General features: G+C 42.3%; 1 protein-coding gene across 2 annotated transcripts in view; it reads right to left on the bottom strand.

Moving 5' to 3' along the window:
• The window catches only part of Snx27 (sorting nexin 27), an 80,711-nt gene extending 58,132 nt beyond the window's left edge, over positions 1–22,579 (bottom strand). For both annotated transcript variants that reach the window (XM_021157590.3, XM_021157589.3), the window contains exons 1-2: positions 22,095–22,579; positions 1,462–1,693 (exon numbers count right to left, since the gene is read on the bottom strand). In XM_021157590.3, coding sequence (XP_021013249.1) covers positions 1,462–1,693; positions 22,095–22,399 — 537 coding nt within the window. In that variant the 5' untranslated portion in view covers positions 22,400–22,579. The remainder of the gene's footprint in view (positions 1–1,461; positions 1,694–22,094) is intronic.
• Positions 22,580–22,814: the final 235 nt, after the last annotated feature.

Genomic DNA, 22,814 nt, shown 5'->3' with positions numbered 1-22,814 from the left:
GGGGCTGCTGAAAGTATTCTGTCCTTATGTGGTAGTAGATAAAAGACTATAAACATCATAAAACTGGACATCTAGGCAGATGAAAGTTAACATACAAAAATGTTGCTAGTAAAACTGACCCTTTGCCGGGCGTGGTGGCGCACACCTTTAATCCCAGCACTTGGGAGGCAGAGGCAGGCGGATTCCTGAGTTGGAGGCCAGCCTGGTCTACAGAGTGAGTTCCAGGACAGCCAGGACTACACAGAGAAACCCTGTCTCGAAAAACCAAAAAAAAACCAAAAAAACAAAAAACAAAAAAAAAAACCTGACCCTTTACAAAAGAATAACTAGTAGTTTTATTCCTTGTCTCAAGGCTTACAGAAGTTTCCAAAGTCCTAGGTTAATTCTCAAAAAGTTCCATAACTAATCAGCTCTCATTTCTAAAGTCTGTGGACAGCTCTAAGAACACAGGGACCATGCTGGCACAAAACCTATGTGCAATTATCCCCAGCTAACGTGTTTTGTTCAGCATCCCCCTTCCCCTAGGAAGAATTCCACAAGCATTTAACAGCACATTCCTATACATGGGACAAATTCTACTTTTAGAGGCAATAACTTTAATCAGCATATCAGTTTTTTATTTTATAGAGTGTTAAACGTAGAACCTTGTGTATGTTAGTTAAACACTACCCACTGAGCTAGACCCCCAACCCTACAGGCCAGCTCTAGACACCTGTAGTCTATTTGCCAATATCTAACAGAACCCACTACATTTCTAAAAAGAATTAAATAATTTAAGCTTTTTATGTCAATGTTTCTGAAACAATTAAAGGTAATTAAGTACACAGTGCAACCAAGAGAACAAATAAACAGCAGCAGCTAAGGTTTGAAGACAAGCACCATGGGAAACAGGCTGTCACGTATCACCTAAAATTCAAGATGAGTTCTACTTATCCACAAAATAGAGATGTGCAAAACAGCTCAGGGAATTGCAGTCAAAGTATATTAGGGCCTCGAGGGGAAAACTCAGGAGTTAATCATGCACACAGACATCACCAAGAACTGAAGGAACAAGGTGTGGAGAGGAGTGAGTACAGGAATGCACAGGCTTCAAAATGATAGACCTCTGTATTACCCAAATATTTTGGAAGATATCTTTTAAAATTATCTCGCTCTATAGCTCCAGAGCCAACAGTAAATCAGACTACAGCTAGCAGAGACATATGGTTAAAAAAATATTCACGAATACAAACTTGAAACTGTCAGAAAATTAAATGAAATTGAACTTATGCAGAAACTTATTACTATAGGCCACCCCCTGCAATAAATCAATTAGTGTCAAGATCTTCTGAGTGAACCTAACTTCCTGACAAACTGGCCAAGGCTGCAGTCTTATTTGACCTCCTGAAATATACTCATAATGAGACTGAGGGAAATACAAGCTAACTACATGTTTGAGGATCAAGTTGGGCTGACACTCACCACAAACTTCTCACCATTCTGCTCCACATGTTTGTATGTGGGGACCGATATGGGCACTGCTTGCTTTTCTGTGTAATCATAAAATGATTGTCCCAAGGAGTCGTCACTGGGATCTAGGTTATCAGCCTCATGAGGAGGTACAGACAACACTGTCAAGATCAATTCCTTCTCGCCTGCTCGGATCAGGTCCACCACCTGCTTGTGTGTCGCCCCCTCAACATTCACGCCGTTCCTAAGGGGAAAAAGGGAAAAAAACAGTCCCATAAACCAGACGGGTTCAAACACTTTGTAACTCCACCCTCCTGTCCCCACTCCAGTGTCATAGTAGAGCCATAGAATCAAAAGATTCATCTGGTTCCAGAAAAGCTGTTTGTCTTTCAGAGTCTAAAGTGAAAAGGCTGTTTGTGAACTTACGGCAGGGAGAGGAAATGCAAACAGGAGAGACCTACCCTTCCTCTAGTCCAGAATGCTACACACTGCTTGATTCAGGAAAGCATGTGGGAAAGATGGGGATGCTGGGAAGAAATAAAGCTCATTTTAGCCATCCAAACAGTCTGCTTTCCTTGTTTTAACCAGCCATATGTACAATACTATCAGTGGCTTGAATAATTCTCCCACTTTTACTACAGCCTGTTCACCTACACTTCAAGGGGATTTCCTTTCTAAGACTTATTTCTACTATTTTTAATTATGTGTATGTATGGGTATGTGCACATAAACGCAGAGGCTGGAGGCCTGGAGCTAGAGTTACAGGCTACTGTGAGCCATCCAAGATGGGTACTGGAAAACCAAACTTGGGTCCTCTGCAACAACATTATACATTCTCAACCACTGAGTCATATCTCCAACCCCAGAGATTTTCTTTTAAAAAACTCCCCTTTATAGAGATTAAAGTAAGTGTAGGTGTGCCCCCAAGATAGTTACTTAAATTATATATACATTTTCCCCATATCTTCAAATTAACCTTCCTTTATACAAATTTACTATCTTGATAGTTAAAAAGTATTAATCTGCATACAGACCAGTTTCCTCTATCTCTTGGCTTCTAAAGGGGCAAGATTACCTCTCTAAAATTGCATTATTTTCAGGGGCTAGAGAGATAGCTCATCAGTTAGGAGCACTGGCTGTTCTTCCAAAGGACCTGGATTCAGTTCCTAGCACCCACATGGCAGCTCACAATTATCTGTGACTCCAGTTCCAGGGGCTCTGACACCCTCATACAGACATACATGCAGTCAGAACACCAATATACATAAAATAAACATTTTAAAATTATTTTAAAAATTTTATTATTTGACCTAACTTCTTTTGTTCTCCCAATCAGCCTGGATAATCTCGTAGGATGATTTGGATATCTGAATAATCTAAACATTTTCTCCTCCATACATTTCACTTTAAACTCTGTATAATCTGTCCAAACCAAGAAATACGCACCTACAGTTATACACAAACCAACCTATTCACTTCGCTTGTACAGAGCCTGCAACAAGGAGACGTGTAAGATACGGAAGAACAATAATTTTGTTAAGAAAGGTGCCTAGTCCCACAAATACTCAACAAACTGACAGCCTTCCCAGAACGCTGACCTAGTGAGCTGCCTCAGTAAAACCACTGAGCAGCTGGCCTCAAGGTTCCCTGGCTCTCACCAGAGACATAGGAAAAATAAACCTGGCCTCTACTCACTTTACTATTTAATGTTTATCCTCCTGTTAAGAGTTAGATTATTTTTTCAGTTCTGTTCTAAACCATTAGGGTCTTCCCTTCCTGAAGAGAATGCTGAGTTTTCAGCAGTGGACTAGCCTCCTCAGAGCCTTGTATCTAAAACACCCATCTGTATAAACAGAGCAGAAAGGAGAGACCTCAGCCAGCACACCCCCCCTTAGTTCTCCTTTAGCAATGTAGGCAGTAACTCAGTCTGTAAGCTGAGCATGCAGGAGGCTGAGCAGGAAGGAGCATTACTAGCATGTGCTATATGGCAAGGCGCTGTCTCAAAAAACTCAGAAAAAGAAAAATTCTGTGATCCTCAAAACTCCTGACATTTCTCAACCTAAAATTCTAATTATAAGTAAATTCTTAAAAGTAGTGATTTAACCAAAACCATCAGTTCTATACATAAAAATTAAGGGTGTCTTTGTGATAGAAATTCCAATTTACACAATCTGAAAAAAAACCAGAATACGAAATTCCAACTTTTCAAACATAATCCTGGAGGCAGAGACATGAGGATCTCTGCTTCCAGGCCAACGTGAGCTATGATAGTCACTTTAAAAAGCCAAGCAAGAAAGGAGAGGAAGCCGGGTGTGGTGGCACATGCCTTTAATCCCAGCACTCGGGAGGCAGAGGCAGGCGGATTTCTGAGTTCGAGGCCAGCCTGGTCTACAAAGTGAGTGCCAGGACAGCCAGGGCTATACAGAGAAACCCTGTCTCGAAAAACCTAAAAAAAAAAAAAAAAAAAAGAAAGGAGAGGAGTAAGAAGGAGAGGAGACTGAGAAGGGGTGTAGAATAGAGCTCATAGTGGGGCACCTGGGGTTCAGGTTAGAGCTCAGGACAGGCATGACATCATGCACCAAGACACTGGGGGGAAACAAGAAACTGAAACCTCAACTTATGAGTTGGCAAAGGAGTTCATCTATCTTAATACTTCTGAGAAAACTCAATTGACAAGGTTAGAAATCATCACAGGATTTAGTGATCCCTAAGAACCTTAGCTTATTAACAAATATTCATTTTAATTTTTCAATAAAATAGGAGACATAAAACATCTCAAAGACTCAAAAATATAATATCCTAAACACTAACAAGATTGTTTTGTGAATATATCCTCAACCTTACTATTTTCCTTTTCTTTTTCTTTTTTGTTTTTGTTTTTGTTTTTGTTTTTGTGACAGTCTCTCGGGCTGGAGAGATGGCTCAGTGGTTAAGAGCACCGACTGCTCTACCAAAGGTCCTGTGTTCAGTTCAATTCCAGCAACCACATGGTGGCTCACAACCATCTGTGATGGACTCCGATGCCCTCTTCTGGTGTGTCTGGAGATAGTGACAGTGTACTCACATATATAAAATAAATAACTCTTAAAAAAAAAAAAAAAGGCAGTCTCTCTACAGAGCCCTTTTTTTCCTTTAAAGTATCGTTTGTTTTTTAGCAGAGCGAACATAGATTTATTGCAGGAAAAATTGCCCCCCATGGCTCTGTTCCCGGCACCTCACCCCCGGGAGGAATGAACACTTTCCCCAGCTTCCCCAGACAGGATCTGACTTTGCAGCCACACCCTGACTTCACTTCTATTGCCGCAGCTCCCTAATGTGGACATCACAGCATATGTCACCCCATCTTGGAGTACTCTGTTTATAGTCTTGGAAATTAGTGACCCTACAAAATTTGTAGGTAAATGTGTATTTATGTGCATGTATATGTTTTCTGGGGAGAACGTTTCTAGAGAGTGTATGTCTTTCATTGGTTTCAAAAAAGAATATGCAATCTCCAAAAAGATAAAAAACTCCTGATTTCAAAACACAACTTCAAGCTGTAAACAGAAATGAACTGCTCCTTGAGTCACTCATAAAAATCCTCCCTGAAGCTGGCTACAGTGCCATGTACTTTTGATCCCAGCAAATCTGGAAGCAGAGGCTTCTGTGCGTTCAAGGCTAGCCTGCTTTAAATAGTGAGTCCAGGCCAGCCAGAGCAAGAGAGTGAGGCTGTGTCAAAAATAAATAAACCCCAGAAAGACTCCAGAGAAATTTAAGAGAGGGTTATAAACAGCCAGACAGCAGCAGGAGCAGCTTCAGTCCCCTGTCCTGGTCCTCAAGAATGTACTTCCAACTGGCTAACATCCCAAAAACTTCATTAAAAATACAGACGAGGGGTGGGGATTCGGCTCAGTGGCAGAATACTTACTCAGCTTGCATGAGCCCTAGATTCAACCCCAAGCATTACAAAAAGACACACACACACACACACACACAAAAAAAAAAAAAAAAAACAGGAAAGAACTTCTAGTGTTCTGTGTCATATCCTAAACACATTTGCTAATGTTTATCTGGATAACTGCAGAAGGAATGCTATATGTGCCTTCACTTAATACAGAGAAAGAAATTCTTTCATTCTCTAAAGAATGAAGTCACTAAAAAACTCCAGGCCATCTAATTTGAAACAGGGCCCTCCCTCCTCAGGAATTTCCAGGACTTCTCAGTCATAAAAGTGTTAGTCATAGGCTAGAGAGACAGCTCGGTCTTGGAGAAGACTCAAGTTCAATTCCCAACACCTACTCTATGTGGCTCACAACTGTCACAAGCTACGACACACCTCAGGCCTCCGAGAGCACTGGTAATCACATGCATATACCCGAATTCATTCACTCACTCACTCACTCACTCACTCACACATACACAAACACACACACACACACACACACACACACTCTCTCTCTCTCACTCATACATAATAACTACTTTTAATGTACTAGTCATGAAAATGTTGGTATAATACACTGTTTTACACAAGAACACTATTAAACCAGGTTCAAGTATGGTCCCAAACTTATACAAACCTGAAATATAAATAAATACAAAATGTAACTTCCATAAAAAAGGGAAGTTTCAGCAGTGCAGACATTTGTCTCAAAGCATGGGCTCTAGGGAATCAGACTGCAAGGGGTCTGAATACCAATGATGCCGTCTTAGATAAGACCTTACTTAAGTATTAAGTAACTCATTCAGTCTCGCTAGACTTCAATTCCCCAATCTGTATGAAAAGCCACCACATACAGCTAATGAAGTGACTATGAGAACTAAAGACAGAACCACTGATAAAGCTATTAGGACAGTGATATCTACACAGTAAGTGAGCTGGTTCAACTTGTTCTCCATGACAATAAAACCTCTTCCAACAATTTTGCTTTCCTTCTGTCTTCATAACATAATCTATCAGAAATTCATCTGAAAATAAATGATCACAAAATAAGCAAGCATCAGAGAACCACACAAGTCCAACCAACAACACAAAAGATGTGCAGTGGACTAAGAAATACCAACCTATCCTTTTCCACAAAGAAGTCAGTATCTTCAAGGAACTATCAAAAAGAATTCAACAAATATGTGACCGAAGAAAAAAACTGAACGTTAATGATAGAATCCGGAGGGGCAGTCCAGAGGCTGGGGAGAAGTGACAGCTCTGCAGTTAAGAGTGTTCACTGCTCTTCCAAGAGGACCTGAGTTCAGTCGCCAGCACCCACACCCATCAGCTCACAACTGCCTGCAACCCTAGCTCCTGGAAATTCAACACCCTCTTTTGGCTCCCTTGAACACCTGCGTGCATGGGTGTACATATACATAAACATCATCTACATACACATCTACATTCATACACATACTTTAATATAATTGTGAATAAATAAATATATTTTTTATTTATTATATGTAAGGACACTGTAGCTGTCTTCAGACACTCCAGAAGAGGGCGCCAGGTCTCGTTGCAGATGGTTGTGAGCCACCATGTGGTTGCTCGGATTTGAACTCTGGACCTTTGGAAGAGCAGTCGGGTGCTCTTACCCACTGAGCCATCTCACCAGCCCAATAAATACATTTTTTAAAGATGCTAAGCCTACGGGTACTCATTTTACAATCCTTTCAACTTCTCTGTGTTTGAAATTTTCCATAAGAAAATGTTTTATAATAAAACCCATAAATAAGACCCAAATTTTATTTGGGAATCTAAGTGATATTCAAATTACCTGGATATTTTCAGCATTGTAAAGATGCACTTGATAATTTTAAAGAAAGCCTCATTTTTACTTTGAGATCAATGTTTAGCTCCAATGGAGACGTTTTTAGCTAGCTAATGGAAGTGGCTTCAAATAGTACAACTAAAGTTAGCCAGCTGAGGAAATTACAAAGCTAATATAAACACTTCCAGAAGCAGAAGAGAAGCTCTGGTCAGGATTTATACTCTGCTTCTGAAGGAAGCTGGACATAATGGAACAAGGTTTGGACAAAACATAACAAAGCAAACTTCTGTATAAACCAGGGAAAGGAGCCTCCCTTTGTTGTGACACACACGAGTGACTAAATGGCAATTAATCCTCAGAAGCAGTCCTTTAAATACAGCCAATAGACTCATGCAACTGTAAGCAGTAAGATGCTTTCCAACTTTATACATTAAAACACAATGGCAATGTGCCACAAGAGCCTAAATTTTAACAAGTGACAAGGACACTAGGAAGAAGGCTTGGTGGGTAAAAAGCACTTGCTATATAAGCATAAATGCCTGTGTTCAAATCCCAGCATTCATGTAAAAAGCCAGGAGCCGCTGCAAGGTTGCAAGTGTCTATAAATCCAGTGGTGAAGGATGGAAACAGTGTTATTTTTTGTTTATTTATTTATTGTTAATGAACTAATGCCTGGGAATTATCTTGGTCAGTAAAGTACTTGTCTCACAAGCATGAAGATCTGAGTTAGATTCCCAAAACCCACATTAAGGAAAGAAGACAGGGAAGCAGGCAGGCAGACCTGGCATGCCAGGTACAATATTGCACATGCTTTTAAATTTAGCACTTAGGAGGCAGAAGCAGGTGAATTTCTGTGGGTTCAAGTCTATCTTGGTCTACACAGTAAGTTCCAGATCAGCAAGCACTGCAGAATGAGATTGTGTGTTTCTGTATGTTTGGAGATAGATAGATAGATAGATAGATAGATAGATAGATAGATAGATAGATAGATATCTCCAAACATGTCAGTGCAGAACTATAATCCTCGAAACAGGATCTGGAGATAGAAACAGGAAGAGCTGTGGGGTTTGCTGGTTAGCCAGTCCAGGCCAATTGGTAAGCTTCAGGGGGCAATGAGAAAACATGTCTCAAAGGGAATGGACATCGTGTGTGTGTGTGTGTGTGTGTGTGTGTGTGTGTGTGTGTGTGTGTGCGCGCGCGAGTGTACATGTGCTGAAGTGTGTACGCACATGTATGTGGAGGCCCCAGGTTGATGTCAGGAATCTTCCTTAATAGACAGCCACCTTTACTTTTTAAAGCAGTTTTTCGGTCTAACCCAGAGCTCATCAATATATTAATCTGACTAGCTAACTTGCTCAGGCACCCTCTGCCTCCACTTTCCAAGGCTGTACTTACAGGTGAGCCCCTATCTATACCCATGTGGCATTTATGTGGATTCTGGGGTTCTGAACCCTAGTCCTCTTGCTTTACCCACTTAGCTACCTTTCCCAGCGTGTAGACAGCATTTCCAAAGCTGACACTCAGTTGTCCTCTTGCCTTTACATGCACACGCACATGCATGCACACCTATACATGCACACTTCAACATGCATGCACACACTTTTGAAAATGTGTACTTTATATAGATCAAGGCTATGCATAAATGGTAGAGTGCTTGCCTATCCATGTCCTGGATTTGGACCTCTAGTACTGCTCAAAATAAGTAAGTTAATTATTTTTTTAAAAGATTTATTTATTTATTTTATTATATGTGAGTACACTGTAGCTGTCTTCAGACACCCCAGAAGAGGGCATCAGATCTCATTACAGATGGTTGTGAGCCACCATGTGGTTGCTGGGATTTGAACTCAGGACCTTCAGAGAAGCAGTCAGTGCTCTTAACCACTGAACCAACTCTCCAGCCCAGTTAATTAATTCTTTAAGCAAGTATTATAAAGTTGAAAATTTAGGGCTGAGCAGATGTGCTACATGTCTTTATCCCAGCACTCGGCAGGCAGAGACAGATGGATCTGAGTTCGAGTCCTGCCTGGTCTACAAAGTGAGTTCCAGAATAGCAAAGACTACACATAGAGAAACACCTATCAAAAAAAAAAAAAAAAAACAGAAAAAGGAAAAAGAAAAGAAAATTTAGTTGTAAGGAGGGAACTCTGGGAGAATCCTACATTCAGGAAGCTGAGGTGGCAGGACAAAACTCAAGGCTAGCCTGGGGTACATAGCAAGTTCAAGATCAGCCTCTGATAACATACTGAGGCCCTGTCTCCAAAAAATATAAAACTTCTAAAAAGATCAGAGTACAAAAGCTCTATGTGATTTGGTGTTTGAAAATGAGATTTTAGATATGACATTAAAGACATGGTCCACAAATGGGAAAAAACTAGCAAGCTAAACTTTACCTAAAACTTAAAAAGTCTCTATGACAGACAGAGAATGAAAACATTTACAAAAACGTGTATCCAAAAAAGTATCTGTATCTAAATGTATCTAAATACATGGCAAACTCTTAAAACACAACAACCCAATTTACCTGGGGGTGGGGTTGGGAACAACACTGTGCATATGAAGTCAAGGAATTACTTTTGGGAATCAGTACTCGCCTTCCACCATATAAGCCCCAGGGATCAAACAAAGGTTCCAGGGCTTTGGTGGTAAGTGCCTTTATCAGCTGAGCCTTCTCCCTGGCCCCACAACCCAAATTAAAAATGGGCAAAGTATCTGAACAGATATCTCACTGAAGATATGCAGATGGCAAATAAATACATGAAATGAAATTCAACATTCATCATGGAGGAATTCAAAATCAAAACAATAGCATGGCCATTAAACATGGCTAAAATCCAAACTTACCATGTCAGACACCAAATACCAGTAAAGATGTGAGACAAATACAATTGTCCTTGTAGCAAGAATGTAAAATGGGAGTCACTTTTTGTGTGGTGTTTTGAATGAGAACAGCCCCCTGAGGTTCACATATTTGCATACTTAATTCCTGGCAGATGAACTGCTAGGTGAGGACAGAGATTTGTCCTTCTTGGAATAGGTGTGCCACTAGGAGTGGGGTGCCAAGACTAGTATTTGCCTGTTCCCATTGCCCTCTCCATCCCTCGCTGTTGCCTAAGGATCTCATCTACCTCTCCAGCATTATGTCTATCTGCCTGCCACCATGTTCCCTGCCATGATGATAATGAACTAACCCTCTGGAACTATAAGCAAGCCCCAGTATATTTTTTTTCATGAGTTGCCTTGGTCATGGTGTCTTTTCATAGCACTAGTACAGTGACTTTAAAAGGCAAGTTGACAATTTTTTATATAGTTTTACTAGCCAATCCATCAATCATGCTCCTATGTGTTGACCCAGATGAACAGAAAAATTCATAGCCACACTAAAACCTGTACACATATGCTTAAAACATCCTTATTCATAATCGTCCCAAACTATAAGTAACCAGATGTCCTTCAATCAGTGAATGAATACATCCATATAATCAAGTATTAATTCAGCTATCAAAGGAAATATGCTACTGGGGTTGGAGCACTGACTGACCCTGCAGAGAACACTGGTTTAGTTCCTAGCACTCACATGGCAGCTTACAATGTGTGCACAATGCTATCTGTCAAACAAAACCTATAAACTATCCAACACAGAATGAATCTTTATGTACACAATGTCTGAAACTAAGACAACCCTTAGTCTCCTTAAGTGTTGAGTATATGACAACTGGATTTACCAAATTTTTGTTTGTGTACAGGTGTGTGTGTGTGTGTGTGTGTGTGTGTGTGTGTGTGTCATTCCTAGAGGCTGGAGTTACAGCTTTTATAGAACACTTACTTAAGATCTAAACCCTGGTTCTCTGATTGTAACGCAAATGCTCTTAACCACTAATGGATCTCTCTAGCCCTTATCAGCACTTTTATTTTTCATTTAATTTAAAGGTATGGGTACTTTGCCCACATGTATGTGCACCACTTGCATACTTGGTGTCACAGAGGCCAGAAGAGGGTGTTCAATGCCCTGGAACTGGCGTTAAACAATGGTTTTAAGCCACCATGTGGGTGCAGGGTCCTCTGCAAGAGCAGCCAGTGCTCTTAACTACTGAACCATCTCTCCAGCCTTTACCAATACTTATAAGACATTTCCAGCCAGGCATGGTGGCACATGCCTTTAATTTTAGCACTCCAGAGGGCAGAGGCAGGCAGATTTCTGTGAGTTCAAGGCCAGCTTGGTCTGTATAGTATGTTCCAAGACTAGAACTATACAGAGAGGCCCTATCTCTAAATACAAAACAAAACAAAACCAAGTATTTCTATTCAGAAAATTTGACACTAAAAAAGAGTTTTCATAACAGTGAAAACTGGCCCTGGCAAAGCTGACTGTGTGTGGGTCAGCACCAGATGGTCTCAGGCTGGCAGGGGGGTGGGGTGGGGGTTGGTGTGTAACTTGCTGCACTGAGACTTTACCTGTGGCTGCGTGTTCTCCCAAAGCATCTGCCTGAGGCAAGGGAAGTACAGAAAGCTCACCTGTTCTCCAACCTAACACCTCCAGCTAGAACAAACAAGGGGTTATTGCTTAGGAGAGAATGAAAAGTTCCTAAGTCTGTAATTACAAGGCAATCAGTTTACAAATACAGGATATATATCTGGAAAATGAATCATATTTGTCATCCAGGAAAGTATGATACTTTAAGATATTTTTCAAGCTATAAAAATATAATCGGGCTGGCGAGATGGCTTAGCGGGTAAGAGCACTTACTACTCTTCTGAAGGTTTTGAGTTCAAATCCCAGCAACCACATGGTGGCTCACAACCACCCGTAATGAGATCTGATGCCCCCTTCTGGCTTGTCTGAAGACAGTTGGAGTATACTTATGTATAATAATAAATAAATCTTTGGGCTGGAGTGAGCAGGAACTAAGCAAGCGTGGTTGACCAGAGTGTACTTGGGAGTTGGGGGAGGGGGGCAACAGAAGTGAGCAGAGATCCTAAAATTCAATTCCCAACAACCACATGAAGGCTCACAACCATCTGTACAGATACAGTGTACTCATGTACATAAAATAAATAAATCTTTTTTAAAAATACATAATCAAGCTAGAAAAAAAGTTTGGAAATTGCCTATGAAGCCAGCATGACCTTTGTTATCAACAATAAAACCATTTTGTTCATCTCACTCCTGCTAGAATACAAAATTCCAGGGGCTGTCAATGTGGCTCAGCAGTTATGAAGGCTTACTGCTCTTTTGTTTGTTTGTTCTGAGACAGAGTCTCTCTCTGTAGACCTGGATGTCCTATAACTTGCTCTGTAGACCAGGCTGGCCTCAAACTCATAAAAATCAACCTGCTTCTGCCTCCTGACTGCCAGGATTAATTGAATGTGCCATCTCACCCAACCTGAAGATCTGTTTGTGTGTGTGTGTGTGTGTGTGTGTGTGTCTCCAAGAGGTCTAGAAGGTGCTAATGGATCAATTCCCTGGAGCTTGAGTTAAAGATGATTGTAAGCCGGGCATGATGGTCTTTAATCCCAGCACTCAGGAGGCAGAGGCAGGCGGATCTCTGAGTTAGAGGCCAGCCTGGTCTACAGAGTGAGTTCCAGGACAGCCAGGGCTACACAGAGAAACCCTGTCTCGAAAAAAAAAAATAATAATAATAATAATAAAATAAACAAATTAAAAAAGGATGATTGTGAGTCCCTGCAATGTGGGTGCAAGGAACTAAACCTGCATCTTCTTCAAGAACAGCAAGTGTTCTTAACCAGTGAACCATCTCTCTAGCCCTAAGGGCTGATTGCTCTTATAATTAAATAGCATCTTTTTAATATAAATATAGTATAACCCTCAGAGTATATTCTGTAGACAAACACCTTGCACATTTGGAAGATAAGTAAACTAGCAAAACAAGTGAAGGTACGTTTCCAAACTTTCTGAAATTATCACATCTTCCCCAATCTCCAAACACTCAGTCCGCCTCTCAATTCTAACAACAGTATGTAACTAAACCTAAACAGACACACAGACTTAACAAACTTCTGCTGTATTAAGGACCAATTTCCTATTATTTTCATTAAACAGTTCTGAAAGAACCATCCTGAAAGCAGCTGAAGAGAACCAATGCAAGCAGACAACTCCTACAGATGGCTCTTAGTAAGCAGATCACTTGGGTATTGAATCCACAGCATACATGGTTTGGTTTGGTTTGGTTTTTTTTTTGGGGGGGGGGAGGTCTGGTCTTGATCTGAGGTCTGTCACACAAATAAATCACATTTTGAGTAATGTTAGGGGTATAGCTTGATAGATTTTAAGTATTTAAGCATGCACAGACCCTGGGTTTAACCAGCACAAAATAAAACAAAAGCTTCAGATAGCTTAAGCAAAAACAAAACATTTTTTTAAAAAAGATGTTTCTCCACTGGGCGTGATAGCACATGTCTGAATCCCAACACTCAGTAGGTGGAAATGGGAGAACATCGAGGACAGTCAACCTGGCTACATAGCAAGTTTGATGTCAGCTTGGACAACCTAATAAAACCAAGCCGGATGTGGTAATGCATTCGGATACAAGTAGAAGAATCAAGAATTCAAAACCAGCCCAGTGTGTTAGTGCACACCTCTTTTGAGTTCAACGCCAGCCTGGTCTACAGAGTAAGTTCCAGGACAGCCAGGGCTACACAGAGAAACCCTGTCCCGAAAAACAGAGAGGGAGGGAAGTGGAGAGGGAGGCAGGGAAACAGAGACAGAGAGAGACAGAGAGAAAGAGTTAGTTCAAGGCCAGCTTCAGCTAAGTAGTGAGCTAAAGGCCAGCCTGGACTACTGTCACAAACAAGAACATTGTCCAAACAGAAGTTCACTGGAGGAAAAACATAAGGACACTCATACACGGTGCCTCATTCAGCAACTCAAATACTCAAGAATGGGCACATCTCCTCCAGTGAGGAGAGCCTTACTAAGCCGAAAGAGACAGTAAGTACAAGATGACACACATACCACCTGACATCCAATTAACAGAATCTCACAAAACTGAAGCACTCTTCACATGCCTGACACAGCAAAAATTCACCTATTTCATGCTGAAGGCAGACTTCAGGTACACACTTTAGTACTTTAGTCACCTCAACTCCCAACAAGCTATAATACCAAAACAGAATATTTAAGATTATTTTTATGTCCATGTAAATGTGTGTGTGTGTGCACTCACACATGTGGGAAGAGAGGCAGTATGTGGCCAGAGTGGGTATTGGATCCCTGGAGCTGGAGTTACAGGTGGTTGTGAGCTGTCTTGTGGGTCCTGAGTACTCTGGTACTCTGGTACTCTCGGCTCTGGTCCTGTGGGAAAGAAGCTACTACTCTTAGCGCTTGAGCCATGTTTCCGGCACCACCAACAGAACGGATTTAAATCCAAGGTGGCACTTTCAAATCACAGACACAAAGTATATCTAGAACAAGACATCGGAGTTAGGGCCCTGGAGCACCTAAGGACAAAATGCTATAAACACAGTGATAAGCCCAGCTCAGTCATTTACAACATAAGGTGATAGGAAGCAGACATTCCAGAAGCTGGCTAGGACTCTGGGCAAAGTGCGGGAACAAATGAAAGGCAGCGTCTCATCAGCTGCTCCTAGCACAGCGTGTCAGAGCAACCTTGCTCTCAGCTCCCTTCTCTATACAGCAGAAGACAGTCAAAGGAGAAAAATGGTCTTTCATTTTAACACCGATTTTTCCACTTCAACCTCGGAAATGTGTTCAACAAAATAAAACCAAAATTTGCATGGGTACAAATACACACACACACACACAACTATATTCCTAGCACATAAGAACAAAATCCAGACTTGTTAGCCAGGTGGTGGTGGCACCTGCCTTTAATCCCAGTTTGTGCCTAAGAGTAAATGAAACCAGTCCATACAAATTAACAGTGGGTGGGGAGGCAGGGTGATAGCTAAATCACTATGTTTAGGGCTGCAGATAAGCTCATGGATAGTAGACTACCTGCCTAGCACCTGTAAGACCTAGCATCCAAAGGATGAACAAATCAGGGTTTTTAAGAGTGGACATGGTCCAATGAGCATTCAAACAAAGAGTGGGCTGGCAAGATGGTAGCTCACTGCTAGATGCCCATGCCTGGAAAGCAAGCCCTGAGTTCTAGCCCCAAAACTCACACAAAGGTGGAAAGGGAGAAAATGTGGACTCCACAGAATATGGCTTATATTCTGGCCTCCACATACATCTTGCAGTACACATGTACATGCAATATGCATGCATGTATGTGTGCATTCATACACGCACTACTAATAAAAATTTTAAAAGACACTGCTTTTAAAAGAAGGTAGAAAGTTGATTACTGTACCAAGAAAAAGACAAACAGTGAATAGTTTGGTGGTTTACTTTGGTGGCACTTAATGTAGGTCTGTGTGTGTACACTGAGTTGTAATATAAAAGTTGTAACAATTTTGGTTTTCTGTCTTGTTTTATTTTAGGGTGGGGTTATTTTTTGGTAGTTTTGTTTTTGAGATAGGATTTCTCTATGTAGCACAGGCTGGTCTAAAACTCAAGATCCACTTACCTCAGCATTCTGAGTGCTAGAAACACAAACTTTACTGAAGGGTTTTTTGAAAAGAGTTGGCTGGTTGGTTGATTGATTGGTTCTTTGAGACAGGGTTTCACTGTGTATCCCTGGCTGTCCTGGAACTTATTATGAAGACCAGGGTGGCCTGAAATTGACAGAGAATCCAGCTACCTCTGCCTCATTAGTGCTGGAATGAAAGGTTTGTGCTACTACCATGAGGCCTGGCTTTTTGAAAAGCTTCCAACACTGCCTAAAGATTGTTTTTTGCCAGAATGAACATCCCTGGCTTAAGCTAAACTACCACAACAGTCTTTGTCGGTAATGTCACCATGCACTGAATAAACTCAGCATGGATTGTATTCTTAAAGCACTTTGTTGTGATCATAAAGTCTTTGCTTCTCAGTTAAATCTCAGTTGGGCAGTGGTGGCACACACCTTGAATCCCAGCACTTGGGAGGCTGAGGCAGTTAGATCTCTGAGCTCAAGGCCAGCCTTGTCTATAGTGGGAGTTCCAGGACAGCCCAGGCTACACATAGAAAAACCCTGTCTCAAAAAACAAAAAACAAAAACAAAAAAAAAAAAAAAAAAAAACAAAGACAAAGAATCCAAAGTCAGTTAAATCTCTCTGCTTATCTAGCATTTCAATTATTCCCATTGAGACTTGGCTTGTAAAATACTTACCAGTAAGTGCATGATAACAAACCCTCACCTAAAACAAATTAAAATTAACTAATAAACTAGTAGTGGCTGAAAGACAATTGTTTACCACAAATTAAAAACTAGCCCTTATACAACTAATCAGTCTTCTTTTGGGAGGTGGGGTAGAAGGTAAAGGGGTTTAGATTGAGTCCCTCTCTATACAGCCCTGGCTTGCCTGAACTCACTATATACACCAGGATGGCCTTGAACTCACAGAGATCAGCCTGTCTTAGCCTCTCGAGTGCCAGGATTAAAGGCATGCAACCTTGCCTTTACTAAGCCACAGCAACCCATAAAAATGATTTCTAAGGAAAGGTAATATGGTTTTCAAGTTTACTATTATTTGTTTGTACCCTCACTACATGAGACGAAAAGTATTTTTAAGTAACAAGAACGACTGTTATGTTCCTTCCCTTTGCTGGCAATAGAGAAAACTCAGCAATATAGGAGCAAAGATAGTTTGCTTTAGACTCCAGCCTCTGATCCATACTAACATGAGATAAAGGATAAATAAAAAAAAATGCAAGTCACATGTCACAATCAGAAACAAAGTTCAGCTACTCTTCATTGATTTTAAATAACCAGTTACCATCCAGAATAGCCGACTATCCGGAGACCCCACCTAGGCTGTGGAGCTACTGGCGGTTGATGGCTGCTGCTGGGGAAGGAAGTTATTCTTCTTGACAAGTATGGCCACCGGGAGGTCCTCCTGCCCCAGTGAATGGCCTACATCCATGCCCATATGAACAGCACTAATTGGACTGAGTGGGTTAAAAATTATCTAATTAATTAGTTATAAAAGGAAGACATGAAGTTGGGAAGGAGATATCACAGGGTAGGAGGGGGAATCCTAAGGGGAGTTGGGAGGAGCTGGGGTACATATGATCAAGATACAGGTGTAAAACTTCCAAAGAATAAATAAAAAATAAGGTAGTTGACTGTTAACAGTCAATAACGAAAGCAAGCTTTCTCCTCACCGGGAGAGCACCCTAACACCTGGATTTAACTCTGGATGTCACTCAGCGCAGACTCTCCTTACAACGCAAGGATCATTTTACTCCTATCTACTATATTCGAGTATTCACTAAAGAAAACCAAGGCTCCACAGCATATTCGGCTAGGGATTCAATAAACATAATAGTTAACATAGTCCCTGCCCCCAAGGAGCTTTAAACCTTTCCATCCAGAAGGCTGTCCTGAAGTTCAAATGAATATATATTGCACTGCAAACTGTAACACACCATAGACACTGCGAGATGACACAATGATCATCATTTGTCTCTAAATGATGATCCACCTTTGCTGCAAGACACCAGCAAAATCCACTTGAGTAGGGACAATTGGACAGACTGCTTGGTGAGGAACTGTCTTCCCCTTAGTTTGGAATTCAGGAGCTTAATAAGTCACTATGTGTTAGCAAAGTCCTAGCTAGTGGCTCCCAGTGTAACCATAATGATAAAGCACAATGAGCTGAGAACAATCTAGAAGAGTCCGTAACTATCATGCTGTTCTGAGAATGTGGCTTAGCATGTGACTTACATTCCCTACACCTGGCAAAGGGGTGACAAAGATTCCTAGTCTTATGCAAGACCCAGTCACTGAATCCCAGCCATTAAAGAGTGTAGCTGCAAGTCTGTGTTTCTGGCTCAGGACCCCAAGTGATTCTCACGCATGGCAGGTGTGAGGACTTTGCCATAAACATTCCCTTTGCTCAGCAATCATTTCAAGCATTATTATCCAAGTCTACCTGGAAAATCTGAGCCAAAGGAAAACAAAATCAATTTTTTTTAATAAAGGTTAAGAAGATACTCAATGTCTCATGACTCACTCAACTGTAAAAATCATTATCAAACTGTTAAATTATTTTCAAAAATTCACATGAAATTAAACAAAAAATGACCCTCAATAAACAAACTGCACAAACTAATTTATTTATGCCTTAACCTTAGCAAGGAAAAGCTGATGGGTACATTATCAGGTAGCTACTAAGAAGGGAAGCATATTCTGTCTGACTAGCAGGATACATCATGGTTTTGAATGTTTACAAGCCAAGCCTTAAGGGTCTGTGCTTGAAATTCACACTCTCCAAAGCAGGTTTGGCTGGTAAAAGTGCTGGCTTGTGCAAGCCTGACCACCTGAGTTTGACTCTTAGAACCTACCTAAAAGCTGGATACACCGGGGGAAACATCTTTAACCCCAGCCAATCCTGTGGTGAGAGAGGAGAAGGCAGAGACACACACACACATACAAAGATCCCAGGATCAGGTCAAAAAAGGCCCACAAACACAATCTCAAAAAGTGTAGGCAGTTCCATGCCCCACTGCACACAGCAACTCTCTCGAAAGCAAGTGTCCTCAGCCAGACGTTAACGTTACAGAGATTAACCTGAAGCCAGTTACTCACATACTATATAATCAGTGCAAAGATATACTTATTTTGGTTCTATTTGTTGAAAGCATCTTTTATTCTCTGGCCTCAAGGTACATGCACATCAAAGGGAAGGTACACAGTACACATTACACTGGGGAAAATTACAAGGTGGAGACTAACAGTGTTAGTCAAGAAACTTTCCATCTGTAGTAAATTTAGAGCCCAGAGGGCTTCTTCATACTGTGGTACCAAGCCCTGCAACATGACTCCTAGCCAGCCTTGAAAGGAAAAGGAGAAAGTGAGCCAATACTGGCTCCAGTGAGTTTAACAATTATCCCAGGAGTCAATGAGCCTGGGTAAGCAGACTCTAAGAGCAACACAAAGAAATGGCTCCTCTTGCTGATGTTCAAGTCTAGATCCACTTAAATTTGTTACTATTCTTTCACACCTCTACCAGTTGTCCAAACAATGACAACTGGAGTAAAAGCTGTCTGCACATAGGGAAAGGAGTTTAAAATAGGGAGAAATCTCAGACCTCAATTATCAAGGCCCAGACACCTGCCCGCCTGTGACTTGGCACACAACGATAAAGCTATATACGATAAAATAGCCAGCCTCTCCCTAACTCAGATCCGATCACTTTCCATCAACATGAAAGCCTGCCTGGGACAACTGAAAGGTTAATTAAGAACCTGGGTAAGACAAACTGAAAAGCTCAGGCTGGGAATTGTAGCTGAGTCAGTAGAATGCTTGCCTAGCAAGCATGAAGCCCTAAATCCCTGGGTTCCATCCTCAGCACAACATAAGCCCAACAAAGTGGCACAGAGCTGGAATCCAGCACTCAGCAGGTGGAGGTAGGACAACCAGACGCTACATGCAGAGTTTGAGGCCAGCCCGGGCTACATGGGACTCTGCCTCATATATATAAATAAATCCCTAAAGTTAGTAGTCGATTTTTTTCTTCTCTTACTTGAAAAGTCTAAGGAAATGGGGGAGTTGGGGGAGGTATACAGAAGTCTCAGAAGTTATAAACTAGCTTAGAATTGTTAGTTACCTCTATTACTTCTACAGTGGTACCATAGTTTCAAAGAATTTTGAATTTTGAAAAAGAACTTTGAATCAGAATACAAAAAGCTCAAAGGAATCCCTGTCTCGAAAAACCAAAAAGAAAAAAAAAAAAAAAAAAAAAAAAGCTCAAAGGATACAAAACCAATACCATGAAGATTTCTTTTTATCATCACCAACCTTCCAGGAACAACTGTCTAGGCAGTATTTCTTTTCCCCTGTCACCAAAAATTACAAAAATCTCTCTCACCACCAAGGACAGTACCAAAAAATAGAAGCTAATCTACTTCCTAGGCTCCTGGTCTCTCATAAGGATTCACAGGGTCCCTCAGATCTTCTTTACAACGGCAAGTTTACAGCTGGGATTTCTGCTGCAGACTATAAGAAGAGTAAAAAGCTTAAACACTCTTGGTAGATATTAGCTGTAGTTTCATCGTTTTGGACCCTATACAGCAAATGACCTAGAACTTTAATACACTTAAAACTTTATATATTTTAAAATTAAATATAAAGAGCTGAATCAAAGTTAATTTCCAAAGGGAAAGCAAAATGACAATTCTAAAAGTTTCTATCAGAAGAAACCATCAATCAGTCTCCACTTTTGCGTTTTCTAGAAAATAAATACCCAGGTACCCAGTTAGAAGGCAAAGTCACTATTGTATTCAGTGTCTTAATGCTACCCAGAAAGACTAAAGTATACCACCAGGAAATATTAGGAAATAGCCTGTAATATAGCAATTTAAAACAAAACAAAAACCCCACAAGCATCTCTTTCCATAAAGGTCAGAAGAAATGTGCACGCTCTCCACACACATGCATTAGTGAGCGACTCTTTCTTCAAGTGGAAAAGATGAGGAAGCAGAGTAAGAGTAATGGGCACAAAAAGGGGTGGGGGGCGGGGGGGGCCTGGAGGGAGGGGGCTCCTTTACAAGGACAGTCTCCCAAGATTCTGTAAGTGCAGCTCTTACATGAATCTGTTTTACAAAATGAAGAGCAGGCAGCTGTGGAACTTACAATTAAAATGAAATGTTTAAAAAGAAGAAAGACTTGTGTGAGTAAATCCCATCATGGAAGGAGAGAGGCTGCATGTGGGGGGTGGGGAGATACAATATAGATGCAGTAAGGAGAGATCCAGGATTGAAGGAGAATGGAGACAATGAGAGCACACAGCGCCAACAAGTCAACCAACAACCACTATACAAATTTAGGACAAAGTAAAAAATCATAACCACAACACAGCGTAGGGCAGTGGAGGTCTGCGTTCAAACTGCCAAGACAACATCCCTGGAGCTTTAAGGGATGTGGTGGTGACAAGTGAGCCTGAACAAGTTCGATGAAGGAAGACTGCAGCAGAAGGTGGGTTGCAACAGCAGAAGGGGCCTTAAAAAGAGAAGGGAAAGCTACGTAGAGAAATAAGATAAAGTGTAGGATTGCAATAGCACAGAGCAGGAGGAAAACGGAGAGGATAAAGACCTAAGTCGACTGCAGCCTGAGGGAAGCAGGAGCTAGGAGCACTATTAAACCGAACTCCAAGGTGTGAGGAGTGGTGCACGTGGGAAGTCGGGGAGCCAGATAAGGCTGTACTCTAAAGCAATGTAGCCATGGAGAAACTAGCCTGAAAAATCAGGTTCCAACCCCTCCCCCCCAAAAATGCATGTGATAAGGTATACTCGTGATGGTGTGACTACAAAGAAGAAGAGGGGAGAAAAGGCCAAGCGGTGGATGCAAAAATGTCGGTGTGCTTTTATCATAACGGGGAATAACTAAGGAAAGTGGGTGGAGGGTTAAGGTGGGGAGAAATGATGCCTCCAGAGGAAAATGAGCTGACCACAGGTCCTATCAGGTCTAGAGGGCAGAAGGGACAGTCCACAAGGTCTGAGGGGAGTGGCAGAGACCAGGAAACTATGATGCTAAAGATGAAAAGTTGGGGAGGACACAGTACTGGCTAGGTCGAAAGGAGACTCCCTAAGTAAGGGGCAGAAAAAGGCATGCTAATAGAAGAAGGCAAACGGGTTGAGAGCAGCCAAAGGCATGGGAGCAGCAGGGAGAGCACAAACTGGAGACGCCAGGAAAGCAGGAGTCTCCAAACCGGGCCGCGAAGGCCCGCGGGGGGCGAGGGTCGCGGCAGGCTCTCGAGCTAAGAGAGGTGCGGCCTGGGTGACAGGGTGCGGGGCCAGGACAGGCGAAGGATAGGAGGACGGGGCGTGGCGGCAGCGATACTCACACCTCCAGGATGCGGTCCCCTTTGCGCACCCCGGCCCGGTCGGCCGCCCCCCCGGGCAGCACGGCGCTCACATGCTGCAGCGGCGCGTACAGCTCCCCGTTGATGCTCCGCAGTTGCCCGCCCTCGCTCACTTGGCCCCGCACGTTGAAGCCGTAGCCGGATTCGGACTTGACAATGCGCACGACCCGCGGGCCGCCGCCTCCCCCGCCACCGTTCCCGGCGCAGTGGAGCCCAGACCCCCCGCCGCCGCCTCCATTCCGGTGCGGGGCTGAGGGGTGAATCCCTTCCCCGTCCTCGTCCGCCATCTTGCGAGCAAGCGAGCGGTCCCCCGCCCCCCTACGCCTCCACTCCTCCGGCGCGCGCCCGCCCCTTCGGCAGCCGCGCGACCCCGGCGCGCGCCCGCCCCGCCGACCGCTGGAGCTAGTGGGCCACCGCGCTGCGAGGGGGTGAGGAAAAGGGAGCAAGGCGGGAGAAGCAGACGGTTGGGCGCTGCAGGGCCTCCTGGGAGATGTAGTTCTGCAAATGGTGCATGACGCATCCCGGTTTAAAGCCTTCTGGGAGTTGTGGTTTATTGGGCTTTGGGCTCTGGTTAAGTTTCCTTGGTTGGATGGTGAGAATCTTTTTTTGTTTATTTTGTTTTTTCGAGGCAGGGTTTCCCTTTGTAGCCCTTGCTGTCCCGAACTGGCTCTGTAAAGCAGGCCGGCCTCAAACTCAGAGATC

Source organism: Mus caroli, unplaced genomic scaffold, assembly GCF_978045245.1.
Source record: "Mus caroli unplaced genomic scaffold, Mus_caroli_1 scaffold_3, whole genome shotgun sequence".
NCBI classification, from domain to species: domain Eukaryota; kingdom Metazoa; phylum Chordata; class Mammalia; order Rodentia; family Muridae; genus Mus; species Mus caroli.
Note: the sequence above shows the minus strand (reverse complement) of the source record. Positions and strands in the feature narration are given on the sequence as shown.